The 23,651-nt window shown below is 37.3% G+C and overlaps 1 protein-coding gene across 23 annotated transcripts in view; it reads left to right on the plus strand.

The window, feature by feature from the left end:
* Positions 1-23,651, plus strand: part of FXR1 (FMR1 autosomal homolog 1) — a 68,452-nt gene that overhangs the window by 20,643 nt on the left and 24,158 nt on the right. For 20 of the 23 annotated variants that reach the window (XM_081571072.1, XM_081571076.1, XM_081571078.1 and 17 more), the window contains exons 2-8: positions 295-347; positions 1,879-1,972; positions 20,160-20,231; positions 20,645-20,793; positions 21,021-21,114; positions 21,769-21,885; positions 23,183-23,353. In XM_081571072.1, the coding sequence (XP_081427198.1) occupies positions 295-347; positions 1,879-1,972; positions 20,160-20,231; positions 20,645-20,793; positions 21,021-21,114; positions 21,769-21,885; positions 23,183-23,353 (750 nt within the window). Of the gene's footprint in view, positions 1-294; positions 394-1,812; positions 1,973-20,159; positions 20,232-20,644; positions 20,794-21,020; positions 21,115-21,768; positions 21,886-23,182; positions 23,354-23,651 lie in introns of all 23 variants that reach the window. The other 3 variants (XM_081571086.1, XM_081571090.1, XM_081571091.1) reach the window with 2 other exon arrangements.

A 23,651-nucleotide genomic window follows, 5' to 3' on the forward strand; every position in this document is an offset into this window, starting at 1 on the left:
TAAGTGCCTAGTGGTTCAGAGTGTGTGAACATTTGGCAAAGGCTGAAAATATTGCAATTCTGATCGACAGTAATACAGTGTCATTTAATATCTGTTGTAATCATGAAAGAGGTTAAGTAATTTGCAAGGTCAACACAGCTCATAAATGATGGAGATGGAAAGCAAACCTGATCAGCCTATTCCAAGCTCTGGGTTGTTATCAGTATCCCATATTGTCTTTGTATTTCTAATATAGTGGTTTAGAGTTAATATAACATTTAATTGAATATTTATTTCCTTTTAATTTTTTTACAGGGATTTATCAAAGATGTTCATGAAGACTCCCTCACAGTTGTTTTTGAGAACAAGTAAGTTATTTTTTATTGATAGAGATCCTGATTTTGAAGAATGGTAGTGCCAATCTTTTGGGTATTCCACTTGCAATCGGAAAATGAATGTGCTTTTGGGTGGGGGGTTCTTTGGTTTGATTATCTTTTTGAGTTAAATAATTTTTAGTTTTTGATGACTTCACCTGCTTTTCTGCTCACCATTCACTTGTCACTTTTTCCATTACTCCTTTCTTTGCCAAATCACATGTGAACATGAATCAGTTTTTGCAGAAATAGATGGCATGAATGTAGTTATAACATGCATACTTCTTAAAAACCCAGAATTTTTAAATGATACTGTATAAGGCCTTCCAAATGCCCTTTTAATAGAATAAATATATTAGGCTGCCTTTAATTGCTTGATTAGTCTTAAGGAATAATAAATAGTTTTATAGATATTGTAAAGGTTAGGTAAAGTTGTGCTAAAAATGTGAAATGAAAGATGTGTGCTGAGCTTGATTAGGAAGGATTATAAAGAAGCACTATATAATTGAAGGTCAAAAAAGAACTGGGCAGCTTTCCCTTTTAAGCTGTTTCTGAAACTGCCTGAAGAACTGACTGCCCAACAGCTGTTTCATGTAGAAACAAGTGTTGAGATGATTCCTATCTTTGAGCACCTGTTATTTAGACAGTAAAGATGAAAAGAAAGCACTCCAATATCTTTTACTTGTCTCTTTTTTGCCCATCGTTGGCATATAGAAGCCCTTGAGTTCAGTTCAGTTGCTCAGTCATGTCTGACTCTTAGAAGCCATAAGAATATATTATGTGCTGTTGTACCTCCCAGGCATATGAATGATTTATTAGAACCTAAAATAGGAAAACATTTTAATTTTATCAACTTAGTTATAAAATATAGCACACAAAAAGCAATAGCTAAAGCAGTAGTTTTAATACATTTATATTTACTACAAAGATTAAAATAAATTTTTTCTAGTTTTTAATTATATGTGTTCATTGTACAAAAGAAATTGTGTGTAAGAAAACTAAATCTTTTTGTAATTTACTGTTCAGAATAATATTGACTAGTTTTGTATGTTTCTGTGAACATGTACACTAAAAAGGAATTATGCAGTTTATATTTTATAATCTTCGAAATTGTGTTCCTTTGACAGGTCATTTAGTTGTAAAAATGTTTGCAGTAAGTTGATCACAGTGTAGCAGTGTAGAATGACATTATTTTAAATCTGAGTTATTACTATGAGCTTAGCCTTTTTCCTGTGCAGAATGATGTATGTTCTGTCACCTTAGGATGAGTGATTAGGAAGGTAGTATGTAATTATTATCAATGATGTTAATTACCTATGAACTTCATCAAGAGCTATGCGAAATCTGTTCTATCTCAACAGTCTGCTTGGAAAAAGTTTTCATGCAGAGGCTGTTTTTCTTTGGGGAAAGCTAAATGATTGATTTGAAAAATTTACAGTGCTAAGCATAGACTACATAGCTTCTCTATTAAGGAGTATTAGAATAATATATATTAAAGTTGTTCATTCATTTTCTAATCCTTCAGTTGGCAACCAGAACGCCAGGTTCCATTCAATGAAGTTAGATTACCACCACCACCTGATATAAAAAAAGAAATTAGTGAAGGAGATGAAGTAGAGGTATGTATTTATAAGTTTATTTTCTTGTGTGCCTATTTTTTTGTTTGTTTCAAATAGATATTCTTGTAGGAAAATCTGTTAGCCAATAGAGAATAAGTCTAAATTCCTTTTCTCTGTTCTTCCTATGGGTAATGGCTGTGCAATGTAGCAGTACTTGAGTTTTGAAGCCGGAACTGGGATTAATGTCTCAATGCTACCGTTTTTAGCTTTATAGCCCTGGTCAAGTTTGTTTGTTTTTTTAACCACTAGAATAAAAATAATTTGAAAATAAAATATGATAGTGCATTTGAGTTGTTTTCCACAGAATCTGGTGGAGAGAACTATATGATGTTGGTCATTATTTTCCTTTTTTTAATATGCTAATTATTTTGTCTTCAGCGTTTTCCTCAGTATTTTTGTAAAGTGTTAGTAGTTATCCTTTATTAAAGTGATCATTAACATAGTTCATATGTAACAATGTGAAATATTGTAATAAGCATACTGCCTTTTTTAATATTCTAATATTCAGAAAGATTTAAGAGGGAAAAAAGCAAAAATAACTTCCTAGAGATAAAATCCTATATTTCATGGTTTCCATGTTCCTGGGCTCTTCCTTTTTTCTCTCTTTTAAAAAATAAAAATTGTATTCTTTGTATCTTGTTTTTTTCACAGTTAGTAGCTCTGGAATGTCTTCAGTATATATTTATTTTTGATTAATATGTCTGCTCTTATGTAACAGAAATTTTGAAATGTGAAATAGAAGTATGAATTTGTTGGAGAGAGAAAATTTGATTTTTGATTTTTCAAGAAATTGATACTTCCAAGGAGCTCAAATATGCTAACTGTATTTCTCACAAACAGTTGTCTTGATAGTGTTGAAAGATAGATTTTCAAATGTCATTTGTGCCTAGTTTATGTAGGCTAGGGTGGGAGAACTGGGAACACAGGTCAGTCTTTAATGATGAAACAGCTGTTTGTTTATTTTTTTAAATTAGTTTATTTATCTATTTTTAACTTTACAATATTGTATTTGTTTTGCCATATATTGACATGAATCCACCATGAGTGTACATGATTTCCCCTTCCAGAACCCCCTCCCACCTCCCTCCCCATCCCATCCCTCTGGGTCATCCCAGTGCACCAGCCCCGAGCACCCCGTATCATGCATCGAACCTGGACTGGTGATTCGTTTCACATATGATAATTTACATGCTTCAGTGCCATTCTCCCATATCATCCTGCCTTTGCCCTTTCCGATAGAGTCCATAACACTGTTGTATTTATCTGTGTCTCTTGATGTCTCGCATACAGGGTTATCTTTACCGATTAAGTAAATACCATATATATGTGTTACTGTACTGTATTGGCCTCGCATACAGGATTATCTTTACCGATTAAGTAAATACCATATATATGTGTTACTATACTGTATTGGTGTTTTTCTTTCTGGCTTACTTCACTCTGTATAATAGGCTCCAGTTTCATCCACCTCATTAGAACTGATTCGAATGTATTCTTTTTAATGGCTGAGTAATATTCCATTGTGTATATGTACCACAGCTTCCTTATCCATTCGTCTGCTGATGGGCATCTAGGCTGCTTCCATGAAACAGCTGTTTAAATAAATGTTTTTATAAACATTTAACAGTACATACTTTGTGCCACACACTGTTCTGAGTGCTTTGCATATGAGCTAATTTAGTTGCTGCTAAGTTGCTTCAGTCGTGTCCGACTCTGTGTGACCCCATAGACAGCAGCCCACCAGGCTCCGCCGTCCCTGGGATTCTCCAGGCAAGAACACTGGAGTGGGTTGCCATTTCCTTCTCCAGTGCATGAAAGGGAAAAGTGGAAGTGAAGTTGCTCAGTCGTGTCTGACTCTTAGCGACCCCATGGACTGTAGCCCACCAGGCTCCTCCGTCCATGGGATTTTCCAGGCAAGAGTACTGGAGTGGGGTTACTTGCCACTTTTATGCTTCATAATATTTTAAATGGTAAATCTTCTTTTGAGTTAATTGTCGATGTTATGTTAGGAAGTCAGATTGTAGGACTTTAACCCCTAACATTCTAAAATTCTGCCTAGATTTTAATTACTTGATCTAAATAATTAGAGCACATATTCTCTGCTCCCCTGGAGTAGGAAATGGCAACCCACTCCAGTATTCTTGCCTGGAGAATCCCATGGCCAGAGGAGCCTGGTGGATTATGGCCCATGGGATTGCCAAGGGTTGGACACAACTGAGCGACTAAGAATACATTCTTCTGCTTTTGCTAAAAGCAAAGCATATTATGGGCTTCCCTCGGTGGCTTAGATGGTAAGGAATCTTGCTGCAGTGTAGAACACCTGGGTTCAATCTCTTGGTTGGAAAGATCCCTAGAGAAGGAAATGGCAACCCACTCTAGTATTCTTGCCTGGAAAATCCTGTGGACAAAGGAGCCTAGCGAGCTGCAATCCATGGAGTTGGACATGATTGAGCAACTAACACTTTTTTCAAAGCAGGTTATAACTTCATTGTGTCAGGGTGCCACATGTGTGTCAATCAGTTCTGTGAGTAGTGCTTTTCATATTTTTAAAAATTGTTGTTTAGACAGTTATTGGTAGTGTAAAGGCTCAGGTTAAAGGGAAAACTTGGCAGAATGCTGAGGATATTGTTGTTACAGTGTGCTTTCCTCAGTCTCGGGAGATCCTGTCCAGTTGCTGGACCATCTTTATGGCTTGGGCCCCCCTACCTCCCAGCCAATTGTATACAAAACTTTATTGAATGATTTGGAAATTAATGATTACAGAGTGTTTTATTTTACTTTCTGTTTTATGGTTCAGTCTTGGGAAAATTTGTTCCTTAAAAATATGAGAATGGTGGTCTGGAATTAAGATATTACTGTTACTTTAATTTTTTGTGCTTTGAAATTTTTGAAAATTCATATAAGGAAAAAGTTTAAAATTAATCTTGCCACCTGTGGATTTATTGTTTTGTTTTGTTTTGTTTTGTTTTTGCTACCATGAGTTTAGGAATTTATCCTTAGGATGTGAAATGTTTAAGAATTATGGTTATTAGTACTTTATATTTTAAGCCAAATAACTTTATGTAAGCTCCACCTCTTTTAAATTCAGAGTCACAAAGCTTCATATAAAAAGTGAAATGATACAGAATTCCCTAAGGTAACAAGTGAACTTCCCTCATGGTGTAGGCATGTTGGTGTGCTTATCTGCCCACCCCAGCTTAAATCTCATTTACCAAAGTTGAGTCTCTTCAAATTTTTTTCTTTGCATTTTTAAAGAATATGTGTTCTTTTTAAGTTATAAAAATTGGAAATACACCTTATTTATAAATTTTTGTATTCAGTTAATCAATGTATCATAGACATTATCATGTCTGCACATACAGATTTAACCTTATTTTCCTCATCACCCCATGGTATTGGGTGGTACAGATGTATTATAATTAGAAAGCATTGAAATTACTCAGTTTTTTTGCTTTTATTTCCCCCTCCTGCACCAACCTCAAAGCCAGATTTAGTGTTCTTATGTAAATTTGGTAGTATTAAATCTTGGTGATTGATAGTACCAAAATGTACCATTTTGTCCTCCAGAAATGATTCTTGAATGACCACTTCATAAGTTTGCTAGTGCTGAAGATGTTTGCTCCTCATAGATTGACTGGCTGGATTAATATTAATCTAATCTGTAAGATTTCATAAACATGGTAGAAGGAAGCTGTTGTCTTTTATATTTTGTGAACCTTGAATGCTAGTGATATACAGTGTCTTTTAAATTAGTTTTATGGCTGTTAGCTGCTTGTTCTGTTTATTGTCTGTTTTTATTCTTGATCCATGTAGCTTTTTTTTTTTTTTGCTTTTTTTTTTTTTTTTTAAGATTTTTTTTTTTCTTTTCTTTCTTTTTTTTTTTTTATAAATTTATTTATTTTAGTTGGGGGCCATGTAGCTTTTTATGTCAAATATATTTACATTTTATGGGTAAGCTTCTGTCTGTTGTATATTGTGTTTTTTCTCCCAGGCAGTCTCAAGTGACTTTTGCCATTAAGAACTTATTTCTTCACTTATTCAGGTCTGCCAGTTTCCCCAGTGTGGCCTCCAAGATAACCCATTTTAGTAGTTCTACAGATGTGGCCCCTTTTTTTCTTTTTTTAAAGAGCATTTAGGTTTTTTTTTTTAACTTTTTATTTTATATTGGAATATAACCAATTAACACTGTTGTAATAGTTTGAGGTGTATAGCAGAGCAGCTCAGCCATACATATACATGTATCCATTCTCCCCCAAACTCCCCTCCCATCCCGACTGCCACATAACATTAAGCAGAGTTCCCTATGCTATACAGTAGGTTCTTGTTGGTTATCTGTTTTAAATATACTGGTGTATGCCTGTCCATCCCAAATTTTGTAACTACCCCTTCCACCCATCTTCCTTTTCTAAGTCTATATTTCTGTTTTATAAATAAGCTCATTTGTATCATTTCTTTTGGCCACTGTTCTCTTTCTGCTAGCTGTCAGTACTATAGTAGCAGTGAAAACAGCTGACACTGGGCTTCCTTGGTGTCTCAGTGGTAAAGAATCTTCCTGCTAATGCAGGAGATGAGTTTGATCCCTGGGTAGGAAAGAGCCCCTGGAAAAGAAGACAGCAACCTACTCCAGTATTCTTGCCTGGGAAGTCCTATGGGCAGAGGAGCCTGGTGGACCACAGTACATGGGGTCTCAAAAGAGTTGGACACGACTTGGTGACCAAACAACAACAGCTGACACTGACCATGAAATACATAACTAACTGACTTTTTAAACACTTATCTCAGTTTGAAATAACAGTTTCTTAAGGGCCTCTTTGAAATTCTATGAATACCTTTACTAACCTTTCCAAGTTTCCTATAGCCTGATGGTTAGGAAGTTGATACCAGCTTAAGTTTTTGTCCTATATGTTATTCTCTCTTAATATATCATGCTATATTCGCAGGGTATTGTCAGTTTTGTGCCAGATTACCAACTCTTATTTTTTCACAGCTCTAGGAACCATTTCTTTTAGAGGAAAGGAAAGATGACTTTGATTTGGCCATTATTAATTGATTTAGAGCAGAAATGATACAGGAGGGAGTTTTTTTTTATTAGCTATTCAGACATTTATCTAAAGTCGAGCTGTATGACAGAGACCTAAAAAGACATTTCTCCAAGACATACTGATGGGCAACATACAGATACCTCAGCTAATTATTATTATAGTTGTTCAGTCGCTAAGTCTCTTTGTGATCCTGTGGACTGCAGCACTCCAGGCTTCCCTGCCCTTCACTATCTTTGGGAGTTTGCTCAAACTCATGTCCATTGAGTTGGTGATGCCATGAAACCATTTCATCCTCTGTCGCTCTCTTCTCCTCCTGCCTTCAGTCTTTCCCAGCATCAGGGTCTTCTCCAGTGGGTCGGCTCTTCGCATCACGTGGCCAAAGTATTAGAGCTTCAACTTCAGCATCAGTCCTTCCAGGGAATATTCAGGGTTAATTTCCTTTAGGATTGACTGGTCTTGATCTATTTGCTTTGCAAGGGACACTCAAGGGTCTTCTCCAGCACCACAATTTGAAAGCCTCAATTCTTCGGTGCTCAGCCTTTGGTCCAACTAGCATATCCATATATGACTACTGGAAAAACCATAGCTTTGACTAGACAGACCTTTGTCTGCAAAGTGATGTCTCTGCTTTTTAATACACTGTCTAGGTTTGTCATAGCTTTTCTTCCAAGGAGCAAGTGTCTTTTAATTTCATGGCTGCAGTCACCATCTGCAGTGATTTTGGAGTCCAGGAAAATACACTCTGTCACTGTTTCTGCTTTTTCCCCATCTATTTGCCATTGAACTGATGGGACCAGATGCCATGATCTTAGTTTTTGAGTATTGAGTTTTAAGCCAGCTTTTTCAGAACTCTCCTCTTTCACCTCATCAAGAGGCTCTTTATTTCCTCTTTGCTTTCTGCCATTAGAATGGTGGTGATGGTTCAGTCGCTAAGTCATGTCCGACTCTTTGTGACTCCATGGACTGCAGCACACCAGGCTTCCCTGTCCCTCACCATCTCCCAGAGTTTGCTTAATCTCATGTTCATTGAGTCAGTGATGCCATCCAACTGTCATGCGAGTGTATTCTCTTTGGTTCTGTCATTGTCACAACAAAGATTTGAAGTGATGGACATTAAAGCCCTCAGCACGTCACAGCTCTCTGGTCTTGGACAGACCGTGTTATAGCTCTCAGGTCTTGAAAAGACCGTGTTATAGCTCTTAGACAAATCAGTGTTACAGCTCCGTGTTACAGCTCTATTTTATTTAGAAAATAGCAGGAGAATCCATCCTTCAGGTATGAGGACATGCCGACCCAAAGACAAGAACGAGCGTGGGGGAGAGAGAGAGCGAGAGCGAGAGAGCCCTTTGGCTCCTCTTTTTATGTTTTTTCCTCCCCCTGGGCCTGCCCTATGTAAATTGGGCTAGCCAGGAGTGCTGTTTGTTCTACCTGAGGTCCTCACTCCGGTCCTTGCACCTTCCTTTGACCTTCCTTTGTTATACTTTTGCGGGCTTTTCCCTTCCTTGTCTTTTAGCCACTGCCATTTTGGACTCCTGTTTCCTATTCTGACTATGTAACACAACCATCTCATCCTCTGTTGTCTCCTTCTCCTGCTGCTTTCAGTCTTTCCAAGCAAGCATCAATGGTCTTTCCCAGTGAGTCGGCCCTTCACATCAGGTGGCCAAAGTATTGGAGGTTCAGCTTCAGCATCAGTCCTTCCAATGAATATTCAGGGTTGATTTCCTTTAGGATTGACTGGTTTGATCTCCTTGCTGTGCAAGGGGCTCGCAAGAGTCTTCTTGAAACGTTGTTGCTAAACCACGAAACATGCTGGGATTCTTGGCCTCTGGAGAAGAATTCAATCCGGGGCCAGAGACGAGGCTTGATCGCTCTGAGCTTTTATGTAATAAAGTTTTGTTAAAGTATAATATAAAAGAGAGAAAGCTTCTGACAGAGACATCAGAACAGGGCAGAAAGAGTACCCCCTGCTAGTCTTTAGCTGGATGTTATATAGCTACTAGCAGTCTGCTAATTAAAGAAAGGAAATGTCTTAAAACTCAAGAGAATGGCACCAAGCCCTCACCCACAAGATGCATTTTGAGATAATCTTGGCACCAGGTGAGTCATCCCAGGCCATAAAACGATTGACATGAATCTTGAAGAAAGGCAGATCCCCATACAAATATATAGTTTGGTTAACATAGCTTAGGTGAACAATGTATGTAACATACTGGTTTGTCAAGATGGTTCTGAGCCTTTAGGCAGAACTGACTTGAAGACCCAGTCTAGGGTAAATGGATAGTACATTAACATAGTTTAAGACAAAACATTTCCATAAGAAAATGCATTGGTTAGCTCCAGGTTTGAGAAAAGTTCAGGTGGAACCAGTTGTCATTATGGCAACACAGAGTTTTAAGGGAAACCTCTTTTTAAATTTGTATAGAGAAGGGGGAAAAATATAACACTAGTTTGTCTTCCTGCCGCTTAAAAGAGAGAAAAAAATGTCTGACACTTGCAGCCTATTTCCTCCGTTTGGAGATCCCTGGCCTTCCTGCTTGTTACCCTCTCATTCTCTAGCACCACAATTTGAAAGCATCAATTCTTAGGCAGTCAGCCTTCTTAATGGTCCAACTCTCATATCCATACACAACTGCTGGAAAAGCCATAGCTTCGACTAGATGGACCTTTGTCAGCAAAGTGTCATAGCATTTCTTCCAAAAAGCAAGCGTCTTTTAATTTCATGGCTGCAGTCACCATCCACAGTGATCTTGGAGTCCCAAGAAAATAAAGCCTGTCCCTGTTTGCATTGTTTCCCCATCTGTTCGCCATGGAGTGGTGGGACTGGATTCATGATCTTAGTTTTTTGAATGTTGAGTTTTAAGCCAGATTTTCCTCTCTCCCCCTTCACCCTCATCAAGAGGCTCTTTAGTTCCTCTTTGCTTTGTGCCATTAGGGTGGTATCATCTTCATATCAGAGCTTGTTGATCTTTCTCCTGGCAGTCTTGATTCTAGCTTGTGATTCATGTAGCCCAGTGTTTCACATAATGTATTAGGCATAGAATTAAAATAACTAGGGTGACAGTATATATACAGCCTTGACGTACTCCTTTCCCAATTTTGAACCAGTCCGTTGTTCCATGTCCACTTCTAACTGTTGCTTCTGCATACAGGTTTCTCAGGAGGCAGATAAGGGGTTCTGGTATTCCCATTTCTTTTAAGAATTTTCCAGTTTATTGTGATCTGCACAGTCAAAGGGTTTAGCATAATCAATGAAGCAGATGTTTTTCTGGAATTCCCTTGCTTTTTCTATGATCCAGCAGATGTTGGCAATTTGATTTCTGGTTCCTCTGCCTTTTCTAAATCCATCTGAAAGTTCTCCAGTACATCTGGAAGTTGTCAGTTCATGTCATTCTGAAGACTGGCTTGAAGGAATTGAGCAATACCTTGTTAGCATGTTAAATGAGCGCAGTTGTACAGTACTTTGAACATTCTTCGACATTTCCTTTCTTTGGGATTGGAATGAAAAGTGACCTCTTCCAGTCCTGTGGCCACTGCTGTTTTCCAAATTTGCTGGCATATTGAGTGCATCACTTTTAATAGCATCATCTTTTAAGATTTGAAATGGCTCAGCTGGAATTCCATCACCTCCACTAACTTTGATCGTAGTAATACTTCCTAAGGCCCATTTGACTTCACATTCCAGGGTGTTTGGTTCCCACACCATCATGTGTGGCTAATTATTAGAGAAATGCAAATCACAATTACAATGAGATATCACCTCACACTGGTCAGAATTACCATCATCAAAATGTTTACAAATAATAAGTACTGAAGAGGGTATGGGTTTCCCAGGTGTCACTAGTGTTAACCTGCTTGCCAGTGCAGGAGACATAAGAGCCTTGGGTTTAATCCCTGGGTTGGGAAGATTTCCTGGAGAAGGAAATAGCAACACACTCCAGTATTCTTGCCTGGAGAATCCTGTGGACAGAGGAGCCTGGTTGGTGTAGTCCATGGAATTGCAAAAAATCTAGCATGACTGAGCACACATCAAGAAGAAACAGAGGTTATGGAGAAAAGGGTACCTTACTGCATGTTTGTGGGAATTCACATTGGTGCAGCCCCTGTGGTGGCTCTTTTAAAACTAAAAATAGAACTACCATGTGATACAGCAATCCCACTCCTGGACTTGTATTTGGAGAAAACTAATTTGAGATGATATAGGCACCTCATTGTTCATAGCAACACTATTTATAATAGCCATGACGTGGAAGCAACCTAAGTGTCTATTGATAGGTGAGTAGATAAAGAAGATAATGGAGTTATATATATGCATGTGTATTTGTGCACACTTAAACACAGATCAGTATGTATATATGTACAGTGGGGTATTAGTTATAAAAAGGAATGAAATAATGCTATTTGCAGCAACATTTGTTGACATGATGAACTTAGACATTAACGTACTTAGTGAAGTAAGCCAAAGACAAATGTTTTATATCACTTAAAAAATTTTTTTTTAATTTTTTGGCTGTGCTGCACAGCATGTGGGATCTTAGTTTCCCAACCAGGGATTGAACCCATGCCATCTGAATTGGAAGTGCAGAGTCTTAAACTAGACCACCAGAGAATTCCACATTTGATATCACTTGTATGTGGGATCTAAAATATGCCATAAATGAACTTATTTATGAAACAGACCCACAGACATACAAAACTTAGGCTACCAATTAGGAAAGGGGAAGGGATAAATTAGGAATTTGGGATTAACATATACACAGTACTATATATAAAATAAACAACTAGGACTTACTGTATAGTACAAGAAACTATATTTAGTATTTTGTAATAACCTATGATGACAGAGTCTGAAAAAAAAATGTGTGTGTATATATATATATATCTCTACACAAAACTGAATCAATCACTTTGCTGTACATCTGAAACACAGTATTGTAAATCAGCTATACTTTTGTTTGTTTTGTTAAAAAATGATAATTTAAAAAATTCAGCCATCTGAACTTTCCATGCTTGTCAGTCAGGTCACAATTTTACCTGGCTTACTCTAAAATTTTACCACTTTACAAACATGTTTGGTTCCTTCAGATTTGCCTTTTCAGCCAGCCAATGAGATTTACATGAAATTATAAAACATAAGTTAATGTGTCTAGGAATGGCCTCAAGAAGACACTACGGCCTATACTAGAAAGTTGGTTTTGAAAAGTCTTAAGATTCAAAGTTTGTTTTTTTTTTAAACCTAATTAGTGTCTTTGTATTTGATTTCTTAAACAGTAATGGCATGTATTTAAAAATCTTGCTAGTCTTATAATTAATATTTTTGATTAAGTATTTGCTTAACAGTTGATTTTGCTAACTAAAGATTGCTAAGAAAATTGGTAATTCCCTGGTGGTCTGGTGGTTAAGACTGCACGTTCACTGCTGAGGGCCTGGGTTTGATTCCTGGTCAGGGAACTAAGATACCCTATAAGCCATGTGGCGTGGCAAAAAGAAAAAAAAAAGATTGCCAAAAAAATAATTCTCAGCTCGTAAAGTTGGAGATGATGGGAAAAGGAGGAGTTCCTTAGGTTCTCTTAAGCTAGATATATGGTATAATGTTCTGGCATATTGAAAAGGCAATAGAAAAAATGTTTTCCCAGTGAGTTCACATGTGAGATGCTTTGTTTTTATTATCTTATTTAGCAAGTTAATGACACATAAACATGTTGCATAGGAAGCCTGACATCTCAAGCTCATATATAATTTTAAAAGACTTAAGTTTTTCCCTCTTGGGTTTAACATTTGATATTTAAAAACTGTTTTTTCTTTTGGAATTGTCAAGTCTGGTTGAAATAACAGATTAACAGGTGTTTATTCTTGTGGCGTATACCTTTTCTTCTATCTTTTATGGCAGATAGACATTATGGTTCTACATTTTTATAATTTAGTTATAATCTTGTGATAAGTCCCTTGAAAGATTTGGTAAAAGGAATAAGAATAATTTGAGAGGATACTCCCTTACCTTACCATGTGGCATGCAGATCTTAGATCCCTAACCAGGGATCCAGCCTGCGCCACTGTAGTGGAAGCACTGAGTCATAAACCACTGGAATTCCAGGAAAGTCCCTTTACTGTACATTTTTTTAAATTTAATATTTTACTTATATAAAAAAGTATAGTATACATGTATAATTTACATTTTGCCTTTCTAAAAGTTTTTAAATATATTTCTCTTTTTTATTTTTGTCTGTGCTGGGTCATCATTGCAGCACATAGACTTTCTCTAGTTGAAGTAAGCAAGGGCTACTTCCTAGTTGCAGTGTTCAAGCTTCTCATTGCAGTGGTTTCTCTTGTTGAGGAGTACCGGCTCTAGGGCAGGCGGGCTTCTGTAGTTGCCCTCTGAGGGCTCTATAGAGAGCAGCGCTCAGTTGTTTTGGCACACAGGCTCCCAAGGCATGTGGAATCTTCCTGGACCAGGAATCAAACCTGTCCCCTTGATTGGCAGGTGGATTCTTAACCACTGGACCACCAGGAGAAGTCCTACATCTTACTTTTAAAAATGTGTCAGTTTGGTTCTTGGAACCAGTTTGAAAATTTTAGCTGTGTGTAGTTAAGAGTCAGTCTTTCTCATAATACCAAGTCAGCATTGTTAGTGTTTGTGTTTGGAAATGCTCATATGTTAAAGGATGAATGAATATATTTTTTATTACTTATATCTTTTTCTTGTGGGGGAATGATTTGTTAAAGTATCAGCCACAAATACTAATGAAGTAATAACTGTTGTGTAAGTAGATAAAGCACATTAGTGTTTTCTAGATGTTAAGTTTGCTTTCCTAATGTACATTTTCTATTCATAGATTGTAATGAGATGGATGTGAACAGTAGTCAACAAATGTTTTTCATGTAGTTGTAAATAGGTCATTATGATTAAGATTCAATTTGATGCTTGACATCATTTAGAACTTGATAAAAACTGGTAAAAAATTCTCTACTTCGGTTTTCACATTATTTCTGTTTGATTATAACTTTGAAAAGCCTTGTTGAACATTATTAACTTGAATGAAAAGTTGATCACATTAGGATCCGGAATGGAATGCTATTTAAGTCATAATTTGGTTGTGTGCTAGAATTTGGAGGCCAATAAGGTTTGACTTGAATTAATTTGGTAGAAAGAGTACTGAATTGTATAGTATAGACTTTTGGAAGTTATTATTCCATGAAGCTAACTTTCTTCAGTGTGGTTACTATTGTGTTTTTAGGTGTCTCATGGGCACCCCTTAGTCTTCTGCTTTTCTAAAGCTCTTTCTTCGATTTGAAGAAACTTAAAATATTACAGAAATGAGGGCCATTGCCTTGCCTTAGAGTTTGAAATGCTTCTTTGGGGTAGTTTGGAGATTTAAGTGAATTGAAATCTGAAGTAAGGGAATTTCTATGAGGTGCTCTTACTCCAACAACATAGTCATAAATAAATCCAGTAATCAGCATTTTGGGCATAGTACACTAGGACACGTTTTTAATGCTGAGTTTTTAAAATGAGTTTTTATTGTGTTGAGTACACTGTTCATTTTGTGAAGGATGTGATTTGACTCACAGCACTGAAGTGGAGACAAATTCATAGAACCTTGATTCACACCCCAGGAACTTAGATTCATTTGGCTTTATGAGAGTGGCTTTGTCTTTCAGGGATACAGTTATTAATGAAGTTTACAGAGATGAATAAAATGTAATGAGAAAGCTGCAAGGCAGTCCACAGTGATTTATTCTCTTTTTTTGTAGGTAAAATTACATAGAAGTCATTCTAGACAGTTATTCTTTGGTGAAAACAGAAATAGAACAGGTGTTTTTAAGAACCATTTTTCAGCATTCAAGCTTGAGGCAGCCATCCTCTATAGATCAAGAGATACATTAGTCTGTTTAGCTGAACTGCCTTTCTAAGGTACTAGTTGGAAAGGGCACTTCTGTTCTCAAAGTTTTCTTTTTGTTTTTTTAATTCTCATACTAGGGAAAAGAGTCATAATTTACCATTTGGGTCTAATGGACCATTTTAAAGTCATTTTACATATAAATTTACAGAAGTAAGAATAAAAGGGTGGTGAAGATCAGCATTATTAGATATTTTAATAAGCATTTAAACATAGGGTTTAAGACAACGGGTCTTCCTTGGTGGCAGTAAAGAACCCGCCTGCTAATGCAGGAGACTTAAGAGACTTGGGTTCGATCCCTAGGTTGGGAAGATCCTCTGAAGGAGGGCATGGCAACCCACTCCAGTATTCTTGCCTGGGGAATCCCTTGGACAGAGGAGCCTGGCAGGCTACAGTCCATAGGGTCACAGAGAGTCAGATGTGACTGAAGTGACTTAGCACATACATACCTAAAATGAGCAAAGTTTTCTGTGTATTATTTACTGCTCATCAGCTATCATTTATAAACCCAGAACATACACATCTTGTAATAAATACTGATACCAAATTTAAAGTCTGTCTCTGTAAGTTCTAGTTTATCTTCTTTTTCATCTTAACCCTGGAATTATCAGAATGCATCAATGCATTTAGGTTAGAATGCAGTTGACACTTGAACAACATGAGTTTGATCTTCATGAGTCTGTTTAAACTCAGATCCTACACACATCCACTCCACCCCTGCCCACCCTACCCCCAACATCTTGTGGGATCTTAGTTCCCTGACCAGAGATTGAACTCCCTGGGCCCTTGGCACTGAAAGTGTTAAGTCTTAACTACTGGACCATCATGGAATTCCCACTCCGATTGTTTTCATATTTTCATAGAAAATATGGCCATACTACATGATCAGTGGTTGGTTGAGTTTGCAGATGTGGAACTGTATATAGAAGGGTGGCTATGTTAACACTTGATTTTCAACCCCATAAAGGATGAGTGAGCCCCTAACCCTTTTGTTGTTCAAGGGTCAGTTGTATTTTGGAATTTTTGATGGCTTCTAATTTTATTGACGTGGGGGTCCCCAACCTCTGGGATTTAATACCTGGTAATCTGAGGTAGAGCTGATGTAATAATAATAAAGTGCACACTAAATGTAATGCACTGGAATCATCCAAAACCTTCCCCCTTACTCCCAGTCTGTGGAAAAATTGTCTTCCACGAGACCCGTCCCTGGTACCAAAAGGTTGGGGATCACTGGAATTGAGTATTGTCATTTTTAAAAATTATTTATTTATTTATTTATTTTTTGGTTGTGCTGGGTCTTCATTGCTGCTTGGACTTTTCTCTAGTTGTGGTGAGCAGGGGGCTACTCTAATTGTGGTGCATCGCCTTCTCATTGCAGTGTCTTCTCTTGTTGTGGAGCACAGGCTCCAGGCACACAGACCTCAGCAGTTGCAGCACGTGTGCTCAGTAGTTGAGACACATGGGCTTAGTTGCTCCACAGTGTGTGGGGGATCTTCCCAGACCAGGGATCAAACCCATGTCTCCTGCATTGGCAGGCACATTCTTTACTGCTGAGCCACCAGGGAAGCCCGAGTATTGTCATCTTTGTGCTATAATTACACCACTTCATATTTAACCAATTGGATTGACTAATCCATTGCATTTTGTGCATTTATCATCTTTTTCTTTCTATCTTTTCTTTCTTTCTTTTTCTTTTTCTTTGCTATCAAAAAAGATAGCAAAGTATTGAATATTTAGGATACAGGAAAAATAAAGTTCCTGAAATCTACCTTAGGTTTATGTAAGGGCTCACTGGATACATATAATAACTGCAATGAGTTTTATTCCATTCTAAAAAAAGGTAAAGTGTTTTATTTTTTTGGAAGATCTGTAAGAACGGACTTCCCAGGTGGCGCTAGTGGTAAAAAATCTGCCTGCAATGCAGGAGACCTGGATTCAATCCCTGGGTTGGGAAGATCCCCTGGAGAAGGAAATTTTCTTGCCTGGAGAATTCCATGAGGGGAGCCTGGCAGGCTACAGACCACAGAGTCATAAAGAGTCAAACACAACTAAGTGACTAACACTTTCATTTTTTCCCTGAATACATATAGTAACTGTCATGAGTTTTATTCTATTCTAAAAAAAAGGTGAAGTGTCTTATTTTTTTGGAAGATCTGTAAGAAAGGATAGAGTCCTGAAATAGATATATAATAAATGCAGAAGCTAAAATTGAGTTCACTGGAGGTTTGTGGTAAATATGCTTTTTTTCCCCTCATAGCTTTTATCTAACCATGGTATACATTAAAGTTGAACATGAAATTTTGACTTATTTATTTTTAGTTCCAGTAATTCTACCACTTCCAAGGTTACTTTCACATCATCTTGATAGAAGCTTTAGACTTTTCCAAAACTATTTGCCTATCAGTAGTTGTTTGCATTATTTCACAAACGGCTGTTAACATGTATTGATGGGTAGATATCTCCACCCACCCGTGTAGGGGCAGCCTTAGTTTAATCAAGATTTTGTGGGTGTTTCTTAGCCATCTTTTCCCAGCCTTCCCTTACCCACCTCATTTTCCATGTATTGAAAATATATCAAGCTGCTGTGTCATAAGAAACATCTCTAATCCTCAATGGAAACTTTTCTAATCTATTATATTTTGAAACACTTGATTATTGCAGAGTATATAAGATAGCAGGGTTTTGGGTTTTTTTTTTTTGGATAGGTGGTTTTGTAAGATAACTTACTCTGCTAGATGGACTAAATAATGTTTTTGTTGTTAGCTAGACCTTGGTGGCTCAGATGGTAAAGAATCTGCAATGCGGGAGAGCTGGGTTGGGAAGATCCTCTGGAGGAGGGCTTGGCAGCCGGCTGTAGTATTCTTGCCTGGAGAATCCCCATGAAGGGAGGAGCCTGATGGGCTACAGTTCATGGGGTCACAAGAGTCAGACACAACTGAGTGACTAATCACAGACTTTGGTACATCTAAGTTCCTTAGATTTGAATGTGATACCTTGAAAGAATTTTAAAATAGGGTTTATCACTTTCTAAAAACAGTTCTTAATTTCAGCATTTTATCAACACTGATAGCAGATGTAAAATACATCTTATGAAAGTTCTACCTTATCCTCACTCTGATACATAAATCATCAGAATGCCCTGCTCAAAGATGAACAGTGTTGACAGAAGCATAAAGACGTGTGCTTTACACTATGTGAAACTGTCTTGTAAGAAACATTTCTTTATAATAATACTTATTTATGTTTATTAGACACTCATAAATTTGGGACTTCCCTGGTGGCTCAGATGATAAAGTATCTGTCTGCAATAGAGGAGACCTGGGTATAGTCCTTGGGTTGGGAAGATCCCTTGGAAAAGGGAATGGCTACCCACTCCAGTATTGTTGCCTGGAGAATTCTGTGGACACAGGAGCTGGTCGGGCTACAGTCCATGGTGTCACAAAGAGTTGGACACGACTGAGTGACTGACACTTGCACTAGACTAAACTTTCATGAATTTGAAGTTCAATTTTCAGGGCACCAAATTGCCCAAACAGGTTCAATTCTATTTTTCAGTAGTTAAAATTTAAGCATATACGTTGTTCAGTCGCCAAGTTGTGCGACCCCATGGGTTGCAGCACACCAGGCTTCCCTGTCCCTCACCATCTCCCAGAGTTTGCTTAAACTCATGTCCACTTAATCAGTGATGCCATCCAATCATCTCATCCTCTGTCGCCACCTTCTCCTTCTGCCTTCAATCTTTCCCAGTATCAGGGTCTTTTCCAATAAGTTGGCTCTTTGCATCAGGTGGCCAAAGTATTGGAGTTTCAGCTTCAACATCAGTCCTTCCAATGAACACCCAGGACTGATCTCCTTTAGGATGGACTGGTTGGATCTCCTTGCAGTCCAAGGGACTCTCAAGAGTCTTCTCCAACACCACAGTTCAAAAGCATCAATTCTTTGGTGCTCAGCCTTCTTTATAGTCCAACTCTCACATCCGTACATGACCACTGGAAAAACCATAGCCTTGACGAACCTTTGTTGGCAAAGTGATGTCTCTGCTTTTTAATATGCTTTCTAGGTTGGTCATACCTTTCATTCCAAGGAGTAAGCGTCTTTTAATTTCATGGCTGTAATTACCATCTACAGCGATTTTGGAGCCCAGAAAAATAAAGTCAGCCACTGTTTCCCCATCTATCTGCCATGAAGTGATGGGACTGGATACCATGATCTTAGTTTTCTGAATGTTGAGCTTTAAGCCAACTTTTTCACTCTCCTCTTTCACTTTCATCAAGAGGCTCTTTAGTTCTTGTTCACTTTCTGCCATAAGGGTGATGTCATCTGCATATCTGAGGTTATTGATATTTCTCCCAGCAATCTTGATTCCAGCTTGTGCTTCCTGCAGCCCAACGTTTCTCATGATGTACTCTGCATGTAAGTTAAATAAGCAGGGTGACAATATACAGCCTTGATGTACTCCTTTTCCTATTTGGAACCAATCTGTTGTTCCATGTCGAGTTCTAACTGTTGCTTCCTGACCTGCATACAGGTTTCTCAAGAGGCAGGTCAGGTGGTCTGGGATGCCCATCTCTTTCAGAATTTTCCACAGTACTTTCTTTAATATTGAATTTTAAGTTGTCTTTTTCACTCTCCTCTTTCACCCTCATCAAGAAGCTCTTAGTTCCTCGCTGCTTTCTCCCACTAGAGTGGTATATCTGCATATCTGAGGTTGTTGATATTTCTCCTGGCAGTCTTGATTTCAGTTTGTAACTCATCCAGCCTGGCATTTTGCATGATGTGCTCTGCATATAAGGTAAATAAACAGGGTGATAATAAACGGCCTTGTTGTACTCCTTTCCCAATTTTGAACCAGTCAGTTCCATATAAGGTTCTACCTGTTGCTTCTTGACCCACATACAGGTTTCTCAGGAGACAGGTAAGATGATGTGGTATTCCCATCTCTTTAAGCGTTTTCCACAGTTTGTTATGATCCATGCAGTCAAAGGCTTTAGCATAGTCAGTGAAACAGAGGTGGATGTTTTTCTGGAGTTCCTTTGCTTCCTCTCTGATCCAGTGAATGTTGGTAATTTGATGTCTGATTCCTCTGCATATATAGTTCTTACTACATTACACTTATGCAGCAGTTTCATCTTGTTCACAGTGACATTTTTTGATTCTTGAATTTAACATAATTTGGCACTTAGAAAAAGTCATTATTTACAGTGTTAATCTTTTGGGATAAATGAATAAGGGCATTTTTTTTTCTGTCAGGTATATTCAAGAGCAAATGATCAAGAACCATGTGGATGGTGGTTGGCTAAAGTTCGAATGATGAAAGGAGAAGTAAGTGATGTTAAAACTTGCTTGTGATTAATTTTCAAGGAAATATGTTGACTCCCGGTTTCTGTAACTGTTACTCCAGCTCTTAGTTTTGTTGTTAAAAAGCCTATTTCAGAAATAATCACGTATTTCAAAAATTCATCAGATCATTAATTTCTGTTTGTGTTCTGGATTTGCAAACAAAAAGCTGCTCTCCAGAGGTGTACTGCAAGCATGTGAGGACCACCAGAGTTCTTGCTTGTAAGAACCTCTAATCTAGTTTAGGCAAATCAGGTTGATGTAACTAAGCTGTGCTTAGTATTTGTGCCACAAGGGGGAGGGTCTACTTCTTAAGCCAAGCAAAGTAATTAGAACTTCATTTAAAGCTCATTATTTTTTTTTGGATGGGATTTTTAAAGTTTTTTGATGTCTTTTAGTTTTATGTCATTGAATATGCTGCTTGTGATGCTACTTACAATGAAATAGTCACATTTGAACGACTTCGGCCTGTCAATCAAAATAAAACTGTCAAAAAAAATACCTTCTTTAAATGCACAGTGGATGTTCCTGAGGATTTGAGAGAGGCGTGAGTAATTTTGTTTATTGTTGAATTGCTTTGTGAATTAAGAGGATTTTTCAGTGCTACAAAAATCTTTTTTACCCCAAACACCCAATTAAAACTTTGATAGAAAATGTTTTTAATGGACAAAAGTTTTTAATGGGTGGTGTCAATATGAAATACAGAGTTTTCATTATAATTGCCCTCTAAATTTAACCTGTTTCGGTCTTACACGTGCATTACTCTCTCCTTAGGTGTGCTAATGAAAATGCACATAAAGATTTTAAGAAAGCGGTAGGAGCGTGCAGAATTTTTTACCATCCAGAAACAACACAACTAATGATACTGGTAAGATAACTCCGTATTTTAAGGTGTATAATGGATATTGTGAATCTGCCTACAATGCAGGAGACCCAGGTTCAATCCCTTGGTGGGGAAGATCCCCTGGAGAAGGGAATGGCAACCCACTCCAGTATTCTTACCTGGAGAATTCAATGGACAGAGGCACCTGGCAGGCTACAGTCTGTGGGGTTTGCAAAGAGTCAGACAGGACTGAATGACTAATACTTTTCACTTTATTAAACTGTACATTTTACATATTTTATAATTAAATATTTCAAAGATAAAAGATAACTTGTTTTATGGTGACTATTAGAATACAATGTGGGAGAAAAAATTTTTTGCAGTTATAAAATTGTTAATTTGTAAGTCTTTCCTGGAGAAAGGAGGAAAAATCTTAATACAGCATTCTTTATATCATAAAATTCTTAACTATGGGATCCTGGATTCTGTATCCTTCCTCCCCCCATTATAATTTGAAGAGCAGATCTAAGTAATATGGAAATTAAGAAAGCAAGTAAGATTACTTGTGGGAGGGAGTGCATATTAAGTGAGGAGAGTACAATAGATGAAAATCAAGGGAGGCATTATTTGGAAGGTTGTGTTTGTATTATCTTAAAAAAAGGGTTTAAGTTTTTGAATGAGTAACTTATCTGTTTATAGTCTGCCAGTGAAGCAACTGTGAAGAGAGTAAATATTTTGAGTGACATGCATTTGCGAAGTATTCGTACAAAATTGATGCTTATGTCCAGAAATGAAGAGGCCACTAAGCATTTAGAAGTAAGTGGGTTTACATGTAAAAGGTTTTTTGTGCTTCTCATTTAGTTTCGTGAGTATATTATTCAAGTTCTATGGCTCAGACTATTCGACTGTTAGGTAGGGCAACTTGGGAACTTTTATGGCTAATAACTGGAATTATTGTGTCCTTAGAATTACTTTTCTCTATTACTTTTATCAAACATAGCCTTTTAGCTGCTAAATGCCTGAATGGTGCCAAAGAGCTTAGAAACTCACTAGGGATTTCCAGTAGAACTTTATTGCTAGTTCTTTACTCTGTTTTTTTTACTGCCCTGTGAGCTACCAATCAATGCACTTTCTCAGTAACTAGTTCATTAGTGTAACAACTCTTGGGTAAGAAGAGAGGCGGTCACATGACTTGTAGTTTTAAAAAAGAGCCTGTCATTGCTTCTCTCTATTCTGTCCTGAGGTACTCCTGTTTTCTTCTGCTTTCCACTGTCCCATTATTAGGTGATTTGTTGCCCCTACTCCCTCCCACACATGTGTGCTCCTACACACTGTCTTAGGGAAATTGAGCTTTGTTTATCTTTAGAACAAGTACATGAGTGCCCTTAAACTAATTTCAAACTTCCAAACAAGTGATACGTGAATGAGTTTTGAAATAGGAATCATTTGAGTTGGAGAGCTCCCCGTGTTAGTAATTCTGGAAAATTGTTTTAGAATTACTGTTTTCTGTGACCATGATTAAATAGAATGATCAGACTTCCCCCCTTCCATTACATGACCAAATGAACTACCTTTTTTTCTTTTTTTCCTTTTCTTTTTTTTAATTGTAGTAGAATAAACATAACATTTACCAACCTAACCATTTTTAAGTGTGCAGTTCATAGTATTTAGAAATATATTCACACTGTTGATCAATTAATCTCCAGAACCTTTTCATCTTGCAAAACTGAATCTGTGTCCATTTAAACAACTTCCTATTTCCCTTTCCCCCAGCTCCAGGCCACCACCATTCTACTTTGTTTTTACAAATTTGACTACTCTAGATAACCTTTTTGTAAGTGGAATCATATAGTATTTGTCTTTTTGTGACTGGCTTATTTCACTAAACATAATGTTCTCAATGTTTGTCCATGTTGTAGCATGTATCAGAATTTACTTTTTAAGGCTGAGTAATTCTGATTGTGTGCATATATCACATTTTGTTTATCCATTCATCATTCAGTGGACCTTTGGGTTGCTTCCTCCTCTTGACTATTGTAAATAATGCTATGAACATGGGTGTACAAAAAATTTTTTTTTATCTTTTATAATAGTAATTTTCCTCTCTTACTAGTGCACAAAGCAACTTGCAGCAGCTTTTCATGAGGAATTTGTTGTGAGAGAAGATTTGATGGGCCTGGCGATAGGAACACATGGTAGTAACATACAGCAAGCTAGAAAGGTTCCTGGAGTTACAGCTATTGAGCTAGATGAAGATACTGGAACATTTAGAATCTACGGAGAGGTATGCTGCTTGTCCCCCGCGTTGGGTAATTTTACTATAGAATATTAACTGTTGCCTGGAATTTTAGTTTCTGGGTGAAATAGTGTAAAATTGCAAGTCTATTATCGTTACATGTAGGTAGATTAAAGATACTATATTAGTATATATGTTAAATTATAATATTTTAATATGCTAATGTATATCATTACAGGGCCTTGAAAGATTACTGGATATTTAATGTGTACTGTTTTCCAAAGTTCCTTAATCAACTGCTTCTGAATTTCTCTGCTTTATGTGCATTACAAATAATTTATTCAAG

Source organism: Giraffa tippelskirchi, chromosome 2 (genome assembly GCF_054371585.1).
Source record: "Giraffa tippelskirchi isolate mGirTip1 chromosome 2, T2T-mGirTip1v1.2.pri, whole genome shotgun sequence".
Lineage (NCBI taxonomy): Eukaryota > Metazoa > Chordata > Mammalia > Artiodactyla > Giraffidae > Giraffa > Giraffa tippelskirchi.